At 57.5% G+C, this 11,364-nt stretch overlaps 2 protein-coding genes across 3 annotated transcripts; one reads left to right on the top strand and one right to left on the bottom strand.

Moving 5' to 3' along the window:
* Positions 1-1,251: 1,251 nt before the first annotated feature.
* Positions 1,252-2,257, top strand: GPHA2 (glycoprotein hormone subunit alpha 2). Its single transcript, XM_032414378.1, has 3 exons — positions 1,252-1,547; positions 1,710-1,894; positions 2,008-2,257. The coding sequence occupies exons 1-3, from the start codon at positions 1,259-1,261 to the stop codon at positions 2,107-2,109; spliced, it is 576 nt and encodes a 191-aa protein (XP_032270269.1). The 5' UTR covers positions 1,252-1,258; the 3' UTR covers positions 2,110-2,257.
* An 80-nt stretch (positions 2,258-2,337) lies between these two features.
* On the bottom strand, positions 2,338-11,146 carry PPP2R5B (protein phosphatase 2 regulatory subunit B'beta). Of its 2 annotated transcripts, XM_032414377.1 has the most exons (15): positions 10,390-11,143; positions 9,919-9,925; positions 9,473-9,558; positions 8,513-8,709; positions 7,811-7,912; positions 7,578-7,670; positions 7,320-7,450; positions 5,982-6,041; positions 5,778-5,886; positions 5,189-5,242; positions 5,065-5,115; positions 4,824-4,943; positions 3,813-3,940; positions 3,486-3,587; positions 2,338-3,117 (listed from the first exon to the last, which is right to left on the bottom strand). In XM_032414377.1, the coding sequence occupies exons 4-15, from the start codon at positions 8,648-8,650 to the stop codon at positions 2,970-2,972; spliced, it is 1,236 nt and encodes a 411-aa protein (XP_032270268.1). In that variant the 5' UTR covers positions 8,651-8,709; positions 9,473-9,558; positions 9,919-9,925; positions 10,390-11,143; the 3' UTR covers positions 2,338-2,969. The 2 variants fall into 2 exon arrangements, with proteins under 2 accessions (XP_032270268.1, XP_032270267.1); XM_032414376.1 differs by having other exon boundaries at positions 9,473-9,925; positions 10,390-11,146.
* Between the last annotated feature and the right edge of the window lie 218 nt (positions 11,147-11,364).

Raw genomic sequence — 11,364 nt, 5'->3', positions numbered from 1 at the left:
GTGCCATTCTGACTCTGACTAGCTTACAGTGAGGCCTTGGCAAAGTCACTTTCCTCTCTGGTTCGGGTTCTCTCATCTGAACAACGAAGGGTGGGTGGTGTGTGTGGCTGGCTCTGCCTTTCTGAACAAATCAGTGACGCAGTGGCCCTGGGATGTGGGGGCCAAATCACCATAGGCTTCTTTCTGATCTCTGGCCTGCCCTAGCCCGTGCAGCTACTGCTAACTAGGGATCTTCTCCAATTTGCCACATTCTTGCCCCAAGTGTAATTTAGCACCACGTATGGAGAGCAGATTTGGCCTGACGTTAACTGTGTGACCTTTAGTAGCTTTCCTTCTCTAAGCCTTAGCTGCTTTACCTGTAAAACCTGAGCCAGAGCTGGACTAAAAGATGGGCTTTGCTGGTGTTGACAGCTTCAGACTGTCCCAGGAGTCAGGTCCCTGTTATTCCAGGGACTAAGGGGAGCCGCACTCTGTGGCTGACCCCCAGGATGATGAGTGAAAATGAAGCTCTGAAATGGACTTAGAACCCCCCATTCTCCCCAACTCTGCCACCCAGCATATCTCAGGAGGCCCTTACTGGTGTCAGTTCCTTTGTCCATAAAAATATCCTCCCAACCCTTTTCCTGTGCAGTGGATAAGGGACAAGCAAGAATGAGTTTAGTAGCTTTAGGGTTGGGGTGGCAAGGCCCTGAACAGGGGAGTGTCTTGCCCAAGGTCACACAGCAGAGAAGAGAACCCTGGCGGCCACAACTCAGCCCAGTCTTGATCCCTCTCTCCCCAACTGCACACAAGCCGCCCACTCCAGCAGCTCCTGGGCTTTTTTCCGTATCTCACTGCCCCCAGCCCGGGACCTCAGGCAGCCGAAAGCAGCAGAAGCCACTCTCTGAGGACTACACCTCAGGGAAGAGTTGGATCTCCCAGGTGGGATTGCTCTGAGGCCTCTGCCCGGGAGGCAGGCCTGTAAGCTGATCCCCAAGAGGGCGTGGCTCCAGGACGTTGGCAAATAAAAATCCGGAGAGCCGGCACTGTCTGGAGACGAGCGGAAGACCTGAGGAACCCATTCCGCAAGCCACTCAGCTCCTGGGCCTTGGAAGTGGTAAGCCGCTTGAGGCAGGAGGAGCCCGGGGAGGGCCTGGGGCCTGTAGATGGGGCAGATGGAGGGAGGCAGATGTTTGTGCTCCAGGTGGCAGGAGATTCCAGGGGAGAATCACTGCCGTGGGCTGACAGCTGCTCACACTCACACCCATCAGAGAGACACATGAGCAGACACACCATGCAGCCAAAGGCAGCTCCGGGGCAAAGACAGCACGGCTCACAGGCTTGCCTCACCCCAGTCAGAAAGAGCAGCCTCACCCTGCCTCACTCACAGGAGGCACACAGTAAGGAACTGCCCCTCCCACCTGCACACTTATCTAGAGACAGCGAGCTACCCACTGTGTTTCAGATCCCCATGGCATCCCCCCAAACGCTGCTCCTCTGCCTGCTGGTCCTGGCGGTCATGGAAGGTTGGGGTCGCCAGGCGGCCATCCCAGGCTGCCACCTGCACCGTGAGTAACCCTGGGAGCAGACAGCTGGGTGGGAGCCGAGCGCTAATGGGCGGGACCGAAGGGCAGGCAGCACCCTCAGTGGACCCACACCGAGGTTCTGGCGACAGGAGCTAGGTGAGGCTTTGCAGGGGCGCTGTCTCCCACTCGCCTGTCTCCTTCTAGCCTTCAATGTGACAGTGCGAAGTGACCGCCAAGGCACCTGCCAGGGCTCCCATGTGGCAAAGGCCTGTGTGGGCCACTGTGAGTCTAGTGCCTTCCCTTCCCGGTACTCCGTGCTGGTGGCCAGTGGCTATCGTCATAATGTGACCTCCGTCTCTCAGTGCTGTACCATCAGTGGCCTGAAGAAGGTGAGACAGCCCAGCCCAGCAGTGGCTCTTTGGGGGTGGGGAGAGACAGGGGAGATGGAGATCTAAGATGGCCCAAGGAAGGTGAATGGAACACGGGTCCCCCTCTCCTGCAGGTGAAGGTGCAGCTGCAGTGTGGGGGGGACCGGAGGGAGGAGCTGGAGATCTTCACGGCCAGGGCCTGCCAGTGTGACATGTGTCGCCTGTCGCGCTACTAGCCCGTCCTCTCCCCTCCTCCTCCGCCTCGGTCAGAGGGTTTGAGGTGGAGTATAGCCCATGTATCCTGACATATAGCCCATGTATCCGGCTCTCTTAAGATTCTGTGATTGTCACTCCTGAGAAGGGGCCAGATTCTGCCTCTCCCCTGCCTCAGCCTGGCCTCCCAACCAGTCTGTCATCATTTCACTCCCCTCTTTGTCCCTACCCCTAAATAAAGCAAGCAGTTCTCAAGTTTCTCTCTTTATTTAAAGTCTACCCCCAGCCAGGGGAAGGGGGACAGACCATGGTAACTGTGACACCCCCCCACCCTAGGACACGGGGAATCTCTTCTGCCTGTGCCCTCACCCCTCCCCCTGCCCAATAAATAAAAAGGGGACAAGGAAGTACAGGGTGAGGGAGGGGAGGGAAAGAAGATGCCCCAGGGGCATGTGTTGGGGTGAGCTGGGGAGAATAAATAGACCATGGATCCCATGGTAGGGTGAGGAAGGACCCCGTGCTGGCACGAGGCGGGGCAGGCGAGGGGCTGAGTCCCCTTGCTCTAGGCAGGAGCAGGGGGGGAACCGGCCTGCAGTCTGGAGCCCAGCTTTGCGGGGCAGGTGCAGTCCCCAGTGGCAGCTTCCTGGTCAAGCCTGCCCTGGTCAAGTCCTGCCACAAAGGCCTGAGAGTTCTGTTGCCAGGACCACCATCTCCTCTCCTCCTCTCCCCACAGTGAAAGCTGCCCATGCTGGGCCAGGCAGGGAGCCCTCCAAGCCCGCTCTGGCAAGGCCAGGTGTAGGTGTGTCTCTCTGGGCCCCTGGGTAGGAGAGGGGATGGAGGGACTGATAGCTCTGGATTTAGCTCCTCCCCTTCTAGGGGATCTCTAGCTCTGACCCCCACTAGTGGCCACCTGGGGTGTAAGCCGTTGGAGGGGTGCCTCTTTGGCCCCTTGGGTCCCCTGTAACCGGCGTAGCCGCAGCTCCTCCAGGCCTTGCCATAGCTCCTGACGCTCCCGGGCCTTCTGCTGCTCCCTGGGGAGAGAGGGTGAGGCAGCTCCCCTATCCGGGCCCACCTACCGTCCAGCTTCGCTCACCACCACCCAACTGTAAAGGGACTTTATGGGACCTTCCACTTAAGGAAAAGAGCACTGGGAAACCAGCCCCGGCCTGTGGTCATGGAGCTGAAGGGGAGGAAGCTCCATACCTGGAAGAAGACTTGGGAACATGACTGGAGGATGCAGTGGGGAGCTGGGCATGGATGGTCCAGCAGGAACACAGGGAGAGACTAAACATCTGATCACATAGGATGTGGGGCCGTCCTCCTAGGCTCCTTCCAACCACAAGGAGCCAGCTCCATCCTGCTTTTTCCCCTCTCCCCCCATGCCCAGGCCAACACTCACTGCTGCTTTTCTAGCTTGTAGGAGGCTGTGAGCTCATCAAACAGCTTTCCATTCATCTCCATGAACGTCTTGAGCACGTTGTAGATCAGAGATACGATGGTTCTTGACAGGGTCCGGGGAGGGGTGAGGAAATGGGAACAGCTTTGTTTGGTGCCATCTCCCTCCCCAGCACTCTGCCTGCCCCTGTTCCCCAAACACACATGTAGCTCTGAACACCACAAGCGCTGCTCTCAACCTGCCCCCTTTCCCATCCCTGACCCTCTCAAGTCTGGACTGGCCGGCCCTGCACCCAGCTTCTGTGGGTTAGGTCAAGGCCTAGGCACTCACTGATTCCAGTGTTCCTTAGAGACTTGGTAGAGGGTCCCAAACACAGCAGGCAGCACAGTGTGGCAGTTGTCCTCGATGAGGCTCAGGATATACTCATTGTTCCAGAAATACAGAGCCCGCTCTGCAACCTGGGGCAGCAAGGTGGCAGAGTGAGCGCCTGGTGGTGGCTTCCCTTGCAGGTGCAAGGCCTAGTATCCACCCCCACCCCCAAAACCCAGGGAGCCCTGTCCTCCCCACGTGTACCCAATCCTCAGGGCTCATCTGACCCACAGACGAGGCAATGTAGTGAAGAGAAAAAGAGCACTGATTTGGAGTCCAACGCTCAGGGTTGAATCCTAGTTCCACTACACACTAGACAGATGTCCTAGGGTGAGGCATTTAACCTCTCAGCCTCAGTCTTCTCAACTGTAAAATGGAGCTAATAACAGCTATCTCCCCAGGGCTGTTGTAAGAATCAAATGAGGTATTTAATAAACTTCAATGCCAGAGTCCCTGTGAGGAAGACTTGACTTCCACCAGGTTAAGGCACATATGAATGGGCAAAAGTCTGCGCACATGTGCAGGAAAATAGCAACTACAGCCAGCCTGAGGAAGTGGAACCGCCTGGCTGGGCACTGGAGTGGGACTAATGGAATCAAAAGCCACAAAGAAGAGAGGAGCGGGGATAAGAACCCATTCTGGAGCTCACTCCAGTTTACCCAACAGGTTGGCACTACACTCTCTTTAGTCCTCATCACCACCTTGTGAAGAGATCACTGTGGTCCACTTCACAGATGAGGAAGGTTCATCAGATTCAAGTGGCAAAGTGATTGCCCAGGGCCCTTTAGCCCGTGGGGAGCATATCTGAGGCCTGACCCTAGGTCTCCTGACCTTAAGTCCAGCATCTCCCCATTATCAGACCCTGGTGGGTCCAGAGGTGAAACTGAGGGTGGAGGGAGCTGTGTTAGGTCAACTGGTCAGCCCTCCTAGTCCATACCCTGGCTCCCACCCCTACCTGTTCCCACCCCATACCTGGAAATGGGGGCTGGACACACAGCGGGCCACCTGCTTGAAGAGCGGCTCCTGGATCTTCACAAACTGGGAGGGCTCAATGACATCAAGAATCTCTTCCATCTCCCCCAGAAACATCACCTGGGGGTAGGGACACGGGAGACAGCAGTTCCCATCTCCCCCCCGCAACACATTTGGCTGCCCTCCGGAACCAGAGCCCTCCTGACCCCTCTCTGGGGGACATCAGAGCCCTTCCTCATACCTCCTTCTGTGTACAGGTCTTTGGCCAGTATTTCAGCAGCCCCCGGATCACCTGTGGGAGTTGAGGCAGAAAGGAGTCAGACCTGCAGGGGTGAGGCCTGCCTTTCCCCCACCGAGGTACTCACGTGCTCTGTCAAGGTGGCGTCCTTCTCCAGGAACTGCACCACACAGTATGCCAGCTGAGGGGGGTGGGGGTTGGGGGAGAGAAAGAAGACTGGGGTCAGGAGGGGACCATGACAGGACACCAGATGTTTGCTCCCTCACTGTGTCTCCTCTCTCATTCACCACACATTTACTGACTGACTACCTAGGACGTGCCAGGCACCATGTCCTGTGTGCAGGGACACAAGCACGTTCCCCCAGGGGGAACATGCAGCAAACTAGCCCTTATAAATTTCACAAAAGTTTCCATAATTGAAATCTACATCACAATCTATGGGAATATGGAAAGAGAAGAGTTTAATCCTGCCTAGGGCAGGTCGGGAGGGAAAAGGCTGGGAAGGCTTCACAAAGCTGATGTCTGGGATCAGCCTTAAAGTGTCACGGAAATTCTCTAAGGTGGATGGAACAGAATTAGCAAAGAAAAAGAAGGTGAGGGAGGATCCCATGAGTTCATGACTTAGTGTGGCTGTAGCAGAGTGTCGGGCTGACCCCACGGCTGCCCTGACTCTGTCGGCATCTCTCTGCTGCGGCAGGGCCAGGCCTGGGCCTTACCTGGGCATGAAAAACAGACAGTGACTTGACAGAGTGTAGGGGAATCAGGACCCGGACCAGGAACTGCTTGTGCTCGGTCTTCAGGGGCAGTGCAAAGCCATTGATGATGCTGAGGAGGGGGCAGAAGAGAGGAGGGCTCAGATGACCGGGCCTCAGTCTTTGCTCCCAGAATCCTGATGCTCCAGCCAAGGCCCAGAGAGTCACCTTCCTAAGATCTCCAGCAGCTCAGCCACACCATTGAAGTGCTCAAGTTCATAGATGAACCTGCGAGAAGAAGAGCAGGATGCAGAAGGGCTTAGAGCAATTACAGCAGGCCCAGTCCCCCTCAGCCATCCGACCTGCCACCCCACCCTGCACACTAATCCAACTCTCTCCCAACCCAGAGGCTGAGCTCCCTTCCCAAACCAGGCCCCACTGAGATCCACGCCCACTTCTGAATCACCCTCCTCAGCCCAGGCACTGGTGCTCAAACCTCTCTTCTATGAGGCATTCTAACTTGTCTCTTCGCCCCAGACCCTAACTCTCATTTTCTGGCCCCATCCAGTCAGCAGGCACCTAGCCTGCATCCTTCGCTCTTCATGCCTTTCAACCGAAAGAATGACAAACACTTAGAGCGTCTACTCTGTGCTATGTACTTCTCAAAATTATAACGAGAGATAGGGCTTATTAGATCCATTATACAGATGAAGAAATCGAGGTTCAGCAGTTCAATGACACCTGCCCCAAAGTTAATAAGCAGGGGATCTAATGGACTTGGAGCTCCTGGAGGACAGGGATCTCTCTCAGCTATTTTGTAAGCCAATACCATAAGAGCTAATGTTTCAGGGGCGCCTGGGTGGCTCAGTCGTTGAGCGTCTGCCTTCGGCTCAGGTCATGATCTCAGGGTCCTGGGATCGAGCCCCACGTCAGGCTCCCTGCTCAGCGGGAAGCCTGCTTCTCCCTCTCCCACTCCCCCTGCTTGTGTTCCCTCTCTCGCTGTGTCTCTCTCTGTCAAATAAATAAATAAAATATTAAAAAAAAAAAAAAGAGCTAATGTTTCAGAGTCCCAGCCTTGGTCAAAGAGCTACATATTGTGTGCTTTGGAGACATTGTCTCATTTCACCCTGATGACTGTCCCTGGGTGAGTAGAGCTATCATTCCCATTTTAGAGATGAGAGAACTGAAATAATTTGCCCACGTTCACCGAAACATTTGAATCAAACTCAAAAAGGCCATTGAGCTCCAAAGCCAATCTCAACTACAAGGCCATGTGGGCCCCTATGCCCAGTGGGCACTGTTGCTCAATACACATTTGCAGAAAGAATCTTATTTGGATCTTTATGGCTCAGCACAATAAGGGTCAGAAGATTTGATCCTAGGCCCCCAGGACTGGTCTAGTCCCTGCACACCAGTCCATCTCTCTCAGTCTGTATTTCCTCATCTGTAAAATGGAAATAAATACCCTTTCCCTGCTGACCTCACGGGAACCTTTGCCTCCATCTTCTCCCCTACAGCTCTCCCTTCCCTCCCCAGGTCTCAGCTGGGCAGGCAGCAGGCACCCACCGGAGGAAGATGTGGCTGCATTGTTTGCGGATGTAGGCCCGGAGCCCCAGGAACTTGCCATAGACCCGGTGCAGGATGGTCTTGAGGTACTCACGCTCCCGGGGGTCCTCACTATCAAATAGCTCCAGGAGCTAGGGGACCCAGGGTCAGGGGTCAGGGGGGAGGCCAAGCCCAGGTCGCTTCCATCCTATCCCCACACCCCTCAGAGAGCCTTGCCCCTGTCCCATGGCACCACCCGGCCTGGGCTCCCCACTTCACCATCAGCACAAACTTTTGATCCACATATCTCTTGGCCACGGAGGGTTGAAAATCTGGGCTCTCCAAGAAACGCAGGAAAAACTCATATACCAGCTGGGAGAGGGGACAGACAAAAAAGGTGAGTTCAGGAACAGCCTCCCTCTTCCCCCTGCCGTATGGCCCCCTTCCGCCAGTCTACTTGACCCTCTCCCCTCTACTGAAACTCAGCGTCCTGCCTTCCCCAGCCCCCATACCTGCAGATGTGGCCAGGAAGCCTCCAGGTTGGGTTCATCCTCTTCAGGATCAAATTCAGGGTTCTCACTGGGTGGTAGGGTCCTGAAGATATTCACTGAGATCTGAAGGGCAGGATCAGGGTTCTTTTAGGAAGAGCCCTCAAAGGCAGAAGTCAGGAGGTCTCTTATCCAAAGTTCTAATGAGCCTCAGCACCTGCCTCAGCAAGCAATTCACTCCTCATCAATCATTACCTGAACACAGGGAAGCCCTGGGCCGGGGGCTGGGGACCCAGAAATAAACAAGACACATCCCCGCCCTCTACTGGGCACAGTCCAGTGGGGAAGACAAGATGTTAAGTGGTAAGGTCTACAGACATTCTAGTCAGCACAAAGGAGATTTCTAGCTTGAACACTGAGAAGCCTCATGGAAGAAGCAGCACCTGAGCCAGGCCATGGCAATAAGGGACATGGTGGGAGTGCACACCAGGCCACAGGAGAGCATAAGCCAAAGTGCAGGGTGGGTCAGGCCCAGGAGGCACTGAGGGACCTACTCAGGCCAGATGCAGTGGGGCTGGGGGATGGGGGGGGGGAGAGAAAGATGGGGCCTTGAGGCTAAGCCAAAGAGAGGCAGGTATTCTTTGCAGAAGAAGGGGACCACAAGCAGGTCAGTAGGGTTCCATATCCCCCAAGCCCTCCCCCAGAGGTCAGGGGCCAGGTGCTTACCATGCGGATGATGTCTGGGTAGACAGGCTCAATGAGGACCCCCCGGGTGCTCCCCACACACTCCACCAGCTCATTGAGTGCTGCCCGCTTCACCTCCTTCCCCTTCAGGTCAGCCACACAGTCCAAAAAGTCAAACATCACCCCACACTGGGCCAGCTTCCGGCTCAAGAGCTCGTGCAGCTCCGAGGCTGGCACATCTGGGGAGAAGGGAGGGGGCTGAGCCTGCGCCCCAGTTACCACAGCTCTGGGCATCGGCGTGCCCTCCGAATCCACAGAGCAGCCTCCCCTGCCCCCAGACCCCCTGCTCTTGTGACATCCCCCACTCTTTGCAAGGAGCAAACGACTCCTGTCCCATCCTCCATTCCTGCAGGGTAAAGGAGCTGCATCTCTTCCTCCCAACCCAGGCTCAGACAGCATGATGGCCTGACTTAAAGCAAGGTAAGAAACCCTGGATGCCCGGGCTTTCCACAGGTGCCCAAAACCACCATGCCTCCCTCTCATAGCTGGCACTCTGTTCTAAGAGCCAGAAATGAGAAGGAGGATGGGGGCTGAGGATTTCTTGGGTGCTCTCTGGCTCAGCCAGTCGAGGGCCCTGTGACCCAGAGGTGGGGAGACTACATGGTGATCACGGGGAGCCATGCTGAGCACTTGCTCCAGGACCCTAGCAGTGGCCTCCGGGAACCCAGGCTATGGGCCCCACCCTTGGCCCTGGTCTGCCCCCCAGGGTGGCGCCACTTCCAGATGCCCCACCTCCAAGGATGACAGGCCAGTCAGGCCATGCGTCAGCAGAGAGGGCTGGAGGCCTGGGGGGTGGGGGTCATCTCCAGTGGTGGAGTCCCTCGCCTGGAAGGGGCCATCTAAACCCTCTAATCACAGCTGCCAGTGCTTGTCGCTACCTGCTGCAGCCCTGCTTGCCCGCGGTGGGACTCAGGTACCCTGGCAGCCAGCAGCAGGGCTCACCTTTGAGCAGGGGCAGTGGAGTGAGCTCTTGCTGGTTGCTCTGATAGCGGAACTGGGAGGAGCTATGGGAGCGCCGGGGCCGGGCCCTGCGGAGGGAACGGCGGGAGAAGCCATCCACCTTGTCGGGTGGGGGCACAGGCGATAGCCCTGGGGAAGAAGGGCTGGTGGGGGTGCTTGCAGGGGGCAGCTTTGTCTCCATGGTGGCCAGGTGGTGGGTCAAGCCTTCAGAGCCCCTGGGGTTCCCTCTGGGCCTGGAGGATGCCGAATGGGGTGAGGCTGACTAACTTGGGCCCATGCTGGGGGGGGGGCACACAACCACAGTCTGGGCCCCCCCCCAGGGCCTTCGGCAACTGCCCAGTCCTGGGGGGCAGGCAGAGTAGAGAGGAGGATGGCTCAGGCCTCAGGTCCTTCCTGGGGGTCCCGAAGAGTCCAGTTAGGGTTCTCACCCTGGCTCTTTTGAAAATGTAGTCAGGGCAGAGAGACCAGCAAAAGAAACAGAGAGAGCCTGTCAGTTCTTCCAGGAAAGACAGTGTGTGGGGCTACTCAAGTCCGAGTGCTCAAGTCTTCTTTTCCCTCCCAGATCCTAAATACAGGTGCAGTCCCTTCCCACAGGAGCATGTCCCACCCTTCTCCCAGACCTTAAGATCCCAGGCTCCAAAACAACCCCTCTTGGGATAGGGCCTATCCCCCGAACCAGCCCCTACCTAGAATGGGGAACCCCATCCCAAGCCCTGGCCCCTAAAAGAATGGGGCCCCCTTCTGCTCCACTAATCCAGGCCACCAGCGACTTCCCCAAGAATGGGGGCCCTATCCCCACGCCACCCCTCCCTCCTAAAATCTGGCAACCTTCTCCACCTCAGCTCCTCCTTCCTCGCCCCCCAAATCTCATCTGCCTCCTGGTGGGGAGGAACACTCACTTCTCAGAAGCCCAGACTTCCGTCCCCAACCACCGGGGGCTGCGGGTGGGGAAGGGGCCGCTGTTCAGGTCTCCTTCGCAGCGGTTCCGCTCCCGGCGCTGGCTCTGGGTGGCGGCGCTCCTGGGTTCTCTCTCGGGCTCCGGGAGAGCCGGAGCATGCCCCCAGCTCAGCCCCAGGTCGGGGTGCGGGCGTCCGGTGCGCTCTGGGCTACCCCGGCAGCGTGCAGACCTCTCCTCAAGTCTTGGGACCCGACCCAGCGCGGCGTTGCGCTGCGGGAGCCCCGGCTCTGTGCGCACCGGCACCCGCCGCCCAGCTGCTCAGGATGACATCAAGTCACCTCCCCCCGCCCGGCCCGCACCTCCCCGAGGGCTGGGGGGGGGTGGAGGGGGGGTGCTGCGTCAGTAAGTTCCCAGGGCCACTGGGAGATGTAGTCCCCGCACTGCTTAAAGGGGGATGCCAGACCAGAGGGGTAACCCCTGCAGGGGCCTGGGGCCAAAGCTTAAGCAGAGTGGGATGGATCCAACTGGGGCTAGGCTCCCACGTTCTAGAAAGGAGCCTGCATCGGAAGAGAGGACTCGGGAGTCTGCACCAGGAAGCTGGGGGTGAGGCCAGGACCGTGACAGGAAAGAGGCCCAATCCTATACCAGGCCCAAAGATTTGGCCTGCTTCAGCCGTGCCCCAGGCATTCCACCCGCGGGGGAATCCCACCCTCACCCCAGAATGGCCGCACACTTCAAACCCACTTGGAAAGGGGCACTGAACTGGTTAATAGTCTGCAGTGAACCAGTGCCTGCTGGGAGAGGTGTGGTGCACCCAAGACTGCTGGGAAATGCAGTCCGCCCTCAGGCCTGCAGTCCCCCTCCCATCCCTTGCTGTCTATGGTGACATCATGGTGTAGGGTTTAAAGGGCCAGCTTGGAATGGCAAAGCATCCGAGCAGTGGGTGTTCCCTGGGGCGCCATCCCACCCCAGGCAA

This window comes from Phoca vitulina, unplaced genomic scaffold (genome assembly GCF_004348235.1).
Source record: "Phoca vitulina isolate PV1807 unplaced genomic scaffold, GSC_HSeal_1.0 scaffold16, whole genome shotgun sequence".
Taxonomy (NCBI): domain Eukaryota; kingdom Metazoa; phylum Chordata; class Mammalia; order Carnivora; family Phocidae; genus Phoca; species Phoca vitulina.
This window is presented reverse-complemented; position numbering and strand designations above follow the sequence as displayed.